At 37.5% G+C, this 8509-nt stretch overlaps 1 protein-coding gene across 1 annotated transcript; it reads right to left on the bottom strand.

The window, feature by feature from the left end:
• Positions 1-7336: 7336 nt before the first annotated feature.
• On the bottom strand, positions 7337-8287 carry OR4S2 (olfactory receptor family 4 subfamily S member 2). Its single transcript, XM_077758004.1, has one exon. It carries the CDS (start codon positions 8270-8272, stop codon positions 7337-7339), a length of 936 nt encoding a protein of 311 aa, XP_077614130.1. The 5' UTR covers positions 8273-8287.
• Between the last annotated feature and the right edge of the window lie 222 nt (positions 8288-8509).

Consider the following 8509-nt stretch of genomic DNA (forward strand, 5'->3'; position numbering starts at 1 on the left):
AACTTTTAAAAATCCCTTTTAAGCCCTTCACACAATTACTAGCATATTGTAATGACTGTTATCAATCATTGCTATCATACTTGCCATCATTAAAATTTAAATTATTAAATACAATATGAGAAAGAATAGACTCTATTTTCATTGAGTTAATAGTCTGTTGAGAAGATGAAAGAAGAATACCAATATTTAAAGGATATGCACAAAACCCCCAAAACAAAACAAAAAAACCCTCAGACTATCTATGAAAAGGGAATCAAATGATCTGGCAAAATGAGATATTGGGAGTGTAATGGGATGACTTGGGGATGGAATTAGATGGAGGAAAGGTGATATAATGAGGATCAGTTTTGTGGGAATGGGGACATTTATGTTCCACTGTAATCATTTTAAGGGAAAGCTGACAACCTTTGATATTAATAAATAATTAGCTTTGGTAATAGAAGCAGTAGAAGACCCTTAATAAATATAATGTATGCATTAGGGTTTATTCCTTGTGTAGAAATAGTAAGTCTATTTTAAAAACTTTTTGGTCATCCACCCACCATAAAAGCTACATTTGATGTTTAATGGTATATATTTGAGGAAATCTAAAAGACATCTATCATATAAAACACCTTAGAAAAGCCAAAGCAACAGCAAATTAAAATCGCCAGAGTTTATTTTCAAGAATTCCCATAGGGATTGCCATTGACACTGCACCCACATCCGTCCAGTGCCTTTAAATACTTTTTCTGACTCTTCCCCTGCAGCTTCTTCAAGAGCATCCAAGCCCAGCACGTTTAAGAAATTAGACCTTTGCTCATTTCTGCATCAAAGGGCAAAACAACAAGACAGAAAGGCCTAGATGTGTCTGGAATTGTCCTTCCAGTTTTGTGATATAATTCTCATTCTTGTTCTGACATACAGTTAGTTTTTAAGATGTATATTTATTTTATTTAATTAAAAAAGTTTAACATTTATTTATTATTGAGAGACAGAGACAGAGCATGAGCAGGGCAGGGATGGAGTGAGGTGGAGACACAGAATCTGAAGTAGGCTCCAGGCTCTGAGCTGTCAGCACACAGCCTGGCGTGGAGTTTGAACTCACATATCGCGAGATCATGACCTGAGTCGAAGACGGATGCTTAACCGACAGAGCCACCCAGGTGCCCCTAAGATGTATATTTATTTTAAGTATAATTTGAAAACTAACTACAAAATATGAAACTTTTTTCTTATTGCCTTTTTTGTTCCTGAGATCTATTTATTCTTTCGATTTAGAAGAGATTTTTTTTATCTCATTTGTGGTCATGAGTTCAAGAACACAAGGATATATCCCCTTAAATATTAATTGGAATTGGCTGAGACTAAATATGTGAGTTCTTTTTTTCTCCCAAGTTCCATCTTTTATTTATTCTTCCCTTTTCTATTTTGTATGCCNCATATAATACTGAGCACTAATCCCTGATATATGAAATGATTAGGAGTAGCATGGAAGAAACTTTTAGTGACCACAGTTAGAGAAGTTCAAATTATATAATTGGTGAATGTTTCTTTAACAAAGATAGATCATACATATATTACTAAAAATTAAAAAAAAAACCACCAACAGAAAAGTACAAAAAGACCTAAGTTAAATAGAGGGATAAAATAATTATTTTTTTGAAGGATTTGATTCATTTTTTTCCTAAATAATAAGATATCATCTTTTGTAAGATATTGGAGGTCTTCATGAATAAATTTTTTCTTTGATTTCAGTTCTCTTATCTATGAAATGGAAGATCCTATTAACCTACTCCAAGTCTTGGTCATTAGTTTGGTATTTTCAGTAGTGGTTAGTTGTCAAAACTTCCGTAGAAAACTATATCCAGTGGCATGTTAAACTCACTGAAAAAAATTATTCTCAGAGCTCCCCTTGTCTTATGATTGGTGAAGTATTTATAGAATATTATNTTTTTTTTTAATAGTTATTGTCAGATTGGTTTCCATCTAACACCCAGTGCTCATCCCCACGAGTGCCCTCCTCCATGTCCATCACCCCCTTTCCCATCTCCCCCACCCCCTTCAGCCCTCAGTTTGTTCTCGGAATTCAAGAGTCTCTCATGGTTTGTCTCCCTTCCTCTCCCCAACTATTTTTCTCCTTCTTCTCCCACGTGGTCCTCCATTAGCTTCCTCTAATTCCACCTATATGTGCAAACATATGGTATCTGTCCTTCTCTGCCTGACTTATTTCACTCAGCATAACAAACACCCTCAAGTTCCATCCATGTTGCTACAAATGGCCAGATTTCATTCTTTCTCATTGCCATCCATGACGTATTTTCAACCTCATCTAAAAATCCTCCACAAGTATACAAATTGATGCTTTCTGTACATGTGCAACATGGAAAGTCTCCCCCCCTGTAGAAGTCCCCAACTTAGGAAGCCTCCTAACCAAATAGATGGACATCCCTGGAGTGCATTTTGTTAATCATCACTGCTCCTTATACAAATAACATATTTTGATGTTTTCTTCCCAATTCTTCACACAATGCAAAACTGTCTCATTTCTACTCAGGCAGGCCCCATATCAATGAGAAATAAAAAAGTTTAGATTGAGAAGCAGATGTAACTCACTGAAAACTGGGGCATTGGCCAAGACCAGCCTTGGTGCATTGAGGTGTTTCCTCAGTTTAGACATGAATATTCGAGCTTTGTGAAAGGGAAGGGGTCTCTGAGATCATTGAGGGTCATCTACTAGCATGCTAGGAGGAATGGAGGCTCAGAGAAGAGTGGGTTGATGAAGCTTTCAAATATGAGAGACACAGACCTGTTATTTTCTGGTGCTCCATCCTTTTCACCAATTATTCACAGAGAAATAGAATTGTATTTACTTGAAGTATTATTGTCTCTTGTGCACAAAAATTCAGGGTGTTTTTGTGTTTGTTTGTTTGTTGAGCATACATGATATACAGTGTCACATTAGCTTTGGGCATACAACATAGTGATTTGCCAAATCTATATATTTTGCTGTGCTCATCATAAGTGTAGCTACCATCTATCACCACACATCACTACTGTAATACCATTGACTATAATCACTAAAGTATGCCTTTTATTCCTGTGACACATTCATTCCATAATGGCAAGCCTGTATCTTCCACTTCTCTTCACCCATTTTGACCAACCCCCTACCTCACCTTCTCTCTGATAACCATCAGTTTGTTTCCTGTATTTCCTTCAGTCTGAAGGAATCTGGGTTTTAAGGTGCAGAGTACATTTGTGGAAATTAGCCACAGTTGATGATTTCAGCAACAATTTTTCTCTTCCCCAAAGACCCTGACATGTGTAATGCCTGCAAATTAGCGAATTTAGAACATAAGGGGAGGCAGAAAAATAATGAACTATATTGAAAGGGAGATAAGAAAGACAAAAGCAGATTAAGTGAGGATTTTGTTTTGATGTTGATCTGGTGGTGATTATCTCCTGATGGGATTCTCCAATCAGAGAGGTGAAAGGGAACAGAAATGTCTACAATCCCATGGGCTAGTGCCTAATTCTGGTGTTTTTTTTTTTAATAAGCCTGTTATGGACACATATATAGCCCATATTATTTGGTAATGAATTAAAATTGCTTTTTGTGACAAATTCATTATTTGGTTTTTCTCCGAAGGCAAGCCTTTCAGAGTCTATTTGAAAATGGCTCTTATTTACATTTTGTTAACATTCTTATAATTTATCAACAAAGGAGGGGTGGAAAGGAACCTACCCAAGAACAATACATACTTTCTTGTTTTCCTACATATTATCCATGGATGAAATAGTGGGAGGGAGACTGGCTGCATGCTTAGGTATTTAGAATTTGTCCTTTATGTGTATAACCAAGGTTATGTGCTGTGCTTAGCCAATCTCTCTTGCTTGGCCTTTTACTGTTCCTCTCAAGGTATCATACACTAAATATACTGGAGGTTTTATTAATTCAAGAGTACAGTTCAAAATTCCCACTTCTGCAGCTTAAACATGCTATTGATTCTTGACTCAGTCAGCTCAATAATGCTGTGTAACATTACTTGTAGTTTACACAATAAGCATTTAAAGTGTCTTTGCAAAAGCTGGGGTTCGGCTGATCTAAGGGTAGCTTTACTGTATTCACACAGCTCTATTTTTCTCATGCATAAAATAGAAATGTTATATTAGTCTTTGCTGAAATTGAGAGTTTATGTTCTATACATGTGATGTTTGTCATCACCATTGATTGTTACAGAAGTTTGACATTGTCAGTCTCTCTTTTCACCTTGGTGCACTTAACTTCTGGATTTTTCTAATACTAAAGTGTGAAATAAAGACTATTTTGAAGATTTTGATAAAGCGATGAAGTTGCATTGTATCTCAGAACAAAACTGGTCATTGTGTAAGATATGAACAGAATGAAAACACTGTCAAAATGAGGCATTCCCACTCAGTTATTATAAAAATGGTGAATTCCAGAGGCTCAGACATGTGACAAGTGTTTTAATCTCCTGGAGATTAAAAATGAAAAAAAAAAGATAAAAAGTGAAATAAATAAAATGGAAAAGAAGGATGAAATATGGAGAAACATGAAAAGTAACTTTATGTATTAAATTGAACAGTGTTAAGAAAACATGTTTAAAATGTTTTTGCTGTGTTTGGGGGCAGAAGTGTAACCACTGGTTAGAAGACATAAGAGGACATACTTTTATTATTTTCTGCTATAAAATAAACTAGTTTATCCATCTGGTAAATGAGAAACATTGCCATTTATGTTCATCAATGAAGGCTCTACTCACAGTCATATCTGTCGTTTGTAACAACAAGGTTGTAAGACTATGAAAACTATAAAACTCCAGTGTTTTGAAGTCAAAGTTGTGGTTGTATGTCTATGAGATAATAATCATCTTATAAACCAGACTAACCTCTATCAGAAAGGAAGAGAGGTAGGTTCTAATGATTCTTGTTTATCTCTTTCCAAGGAATCAAGAGTAGTCTCTCTGAGCTCCTCTGATTGGATTCACCCCAGGGGACTTTTTGAACAGACAGAAGTGTATAAAATCACTGGTAGAAACTTGAATACATTTTCATATATCCTGCTTCTTGGCCTTTGAAAATAATAAACCTGTCGGCTTTTACCATCTTAAGGATGTCAGACCTGTAATAGATCTAACATTGCTTGGTATTCAAGATGTTATTAGTGCAAAGACATGAAGGAAAGAATATTGTGGAGGGAATTTTTTTTTTTAAATTTCTGAGAGAGAGACACACACAACGTGAGTAGGGGAGGGTCAGAGAGGGAGGGAGACACAGAATCCGAAACAGGCTCCAGGCTCTGAGCTGGCTGTCATCACAGAGCCCGATGCGGGGCTCGGACCCATGAACCTTGAGATCATGACCTGAGCCGAAGTCGGGTGTTCAACCGAATGAGCCACCCAGGCGCCCCTGTGGAAGAGATTTTCAAATAGATAATGTTTATTTATTCCACTGGTTCATAAATTTAGTTCAAGTTTAGCTCCCTTTGCATTGTTAAGTCGACTAGATAAGAGCATATATTCAATCTTTTAAATGTTTTTATTTTATTTTTGAGAGAGAGAGAGAGAGACAGACAGACAGAGTGTGAGCAGAGGAAGGGCAGAGAGAGAGGGAGACAGGATCTGAAGCAGATTCCAGGCTCTGAGCTGTCAGCACAGAGCCCAACATGGGGCTTGAACTCATAGACTGCGAGATCATGACTGGAGCCATAGCCAGAAGCCCAAAGGACTGAGCCACCCAGGCACCAACAGGGGCATATGTTCAAATGTAGGGTTCCTTGGATTTTATTGGCTCATAGACCTCTTGTGCTTTAAGAACATCAAATATCATCTAATTCCAGTGTTTCCAAATCTAAGTGCTCAGATGTGCCACTGACTATACAAAAATTATGGCAAAAGCTTATTAAAAATACAGATTTTTGACTACCTCTTTACCATGGCCTAGAATATTAGAAACTCTTAGCACAGACTGTGTTATCTGTTCAGAATTCTCACAAGGTGATTCCCATGATTGGATAAGTTTGAGAAGCACTGACATAATCATCATTCAAAACTGAGCAAATGGAAGTGCATGGAGATTCCAAGCTGAAGCAATAAACATGGCTTTGTGTGGTCCTATCGCCAGGGTTTTTAAATTAAAATTTCTAATTATGATGCCGCCTTTCTTATCTTTAATTTTATGAATGTATCAACATCAGAGATAATTTTTTAAAGCACTATGTACAGTTTTCAACATAACGTACACACACACACACACACACACACACACACACACACTCCACAGCTGTAAACACTTACCCAAGTATAGGTAGTAACTTGAATAATCAAAATTGTGCAAAATCAATAAAACAATGAAAGGGATAATCAGTGATGTGTACATTTGTTATAGGAAAATAAAGCTCAGTTTGTTTGATGTGAAGGAGAGATGTGTGATGAATGGCTCACTGTACTCAGTAAAGCTGCTTGGTTCAAACATTGGAGGAAATACAGTTTCCAAACCAGACATTTCAGCACTGGGTTTGCCCTTTTGATTGAGTCAGATCACCTACTCATCACAGATGTCTTTAGTGTCATTGAGTTTCTTTAGTTTTTTCTTTTGGTCACTTTACAGTAATGGGGACCGCTGGCTATGTGCAAGTCAAAATTAATCAGTTAGCAGAAGCATATTAATGGGGTGTTAGAATTACAATAAGGATCTTGAAGGTAGTTGTCCCCTAATTATTGTTTGGGTAAAGAAAGTGTGTCCTAGAGAACGGAAAGCTTTTACACAAGAGCGGAAGATGAGAACAGGTCTTTCATTTTCAAGCGTGTTTTACCTTTCGCATGTTGAACACATCTCATCTCCCTTTGTAGCCTCACTAGGTTAATTTCTACTGCATTTTGGAAAACTTATATCGGAGCACTGTAGCTCAGATCTCTGTTATTTTTCAAGTATACTTTTGTGGATGCAACACATTCAAACTGAGTGCTCAATATTTTTCAATCACAGTTCTAAATGCTAGAAAACAGCCTTAAATGCTGCAGAGTAGGCTCTGATTCTTTAAAGAAAATGGCAGAAAGGCCAAAATGGGGAGGAGGAAATAATGGTGCTGAGTATGAGCATGCTGAGTTTGTGAGTTTAATAAACTTCCTCTGGCCTGCATATTGCAGAAAATTTATCTGATTTTGAAATATTAGAACAAATATAATAATAACGATGACAAATAATACCCCAGTTGTGTAGAATGTGTTATTCTCTCCCTTGTCCCTCCAAAAATCCTGTGATGTTGTTATTGCTGTCTTCACTGAACATATCAGAACATTTAAGATCATCCGGCTTAAATTGTTACCTTCAACTATTTACCATTAGCCTCGGAGAAAACCTTCCTTCCCCACAGTCTTTTCATTGCATTCTTTACTTCTGCATTCCTCAGTGTATAAATCAGGGGATTTAACATGGGGGTGATAATGGTATAAAATACAGCCACCATCTTATCCTCTGAAAAGGTAGTATCGGGGCGCATATACATGAAAGTACAGGGACCAAAAAAGATGATGACCACAGCAATGTGGGAGCCACAGGTGGAGAGTGCTTTGCGCCTGCTTTCTGCTGAGTGCTTTCTCAGGGACATCAGGATGATGGTATAGGAAATTATCAAGATAACAAAGCTCCCCAGAGCAATGGTACCACTGTTGGCTGTCACAACAACACCAACAACATATGTGTCCGTGCAGGCAAGTTTCAGCACAGGGTGGACATCGCAAAAGTAGTGATCGATCTCATTGGGCCCACAAAAGGGTAGCTGGACGACCAGAGCCACTTGGATAATGGAGTGTAAGAACCCACCTATCCAGGTCCCCAACAACATTTTATTGCATCTGTCCCAGTCCATGATGGTCGTATAGTGTAGGGGTTTACAGATAGCCACGTAACGATCATAGGCCATTACGGTAAGGATGAAGATCTCAGTGCACCCGAAGAAATGTACCCCAAAGAGCTGTAACATGCACCCCACATAGGAGATCGTTTTGCTCTTGGCCAATAGGTCAACTATCATCTTAGGAGCTGTGACCGAAGAGTAACAAATATCCACAAAAGACAAGTAGCTGAGGAAGAAATACATAGGAGACTTGTAAAGCTTGCCCGTGTAAACGGTCAGCATGATGAGGACGTTTCCCAGAAGAATGACCATGTAGAAGAAAGAAAACACCACAAAACAAATCTCTTCGACCTCTAGGTTCTGAGAAAGACCCCAGAAAACGAATTCAGTTACATTGTTTATTTTTTCCATGGAATTAGTCTAACATGCCAGATTCCCAAGAGACAAGGAAATTATCTGAAAGAAGAACATAACAAGCAAAAAAGACATTTATTTCTGACTCAGGATAAATGGAGAATGATAGTAGTTGAAAATGGAAAAATGGGTACTCGCAGCTGCTTGGCATGCATCCTTAAAGAAACTGAGGTGTCCATATTTTGATCATCTTACCTCCGTTGGACAGTCCATTCCTTCACTTCAGATGAAGAA

This window comes from Crocuta crocuta, unplaced genomic scaffold (assembly GCF_008692635.1).
Source record: "Crocuta crocuta isolate KB4526 unplaced genomic scaffold, BGI_CrCroc_1.0 scaffold641, whole genome shotgun sequence".
Lineage (NCBI taxonomy): Eukaryota > Metazoa > Chordata > Mammalia > Carnivora > Hyaenidae > Crocuta > Crocuta crocuta.

What these genes read in the sequence shown, in the direction of transcription:
- OR4S2 (XM_077758004.1), bottom strand. Translation starts at nt 8,272, where the DNA reads ATGGAAAAAATAAACAATGTAACTGAATTCGTTTTCTGGGGTCTTTCT.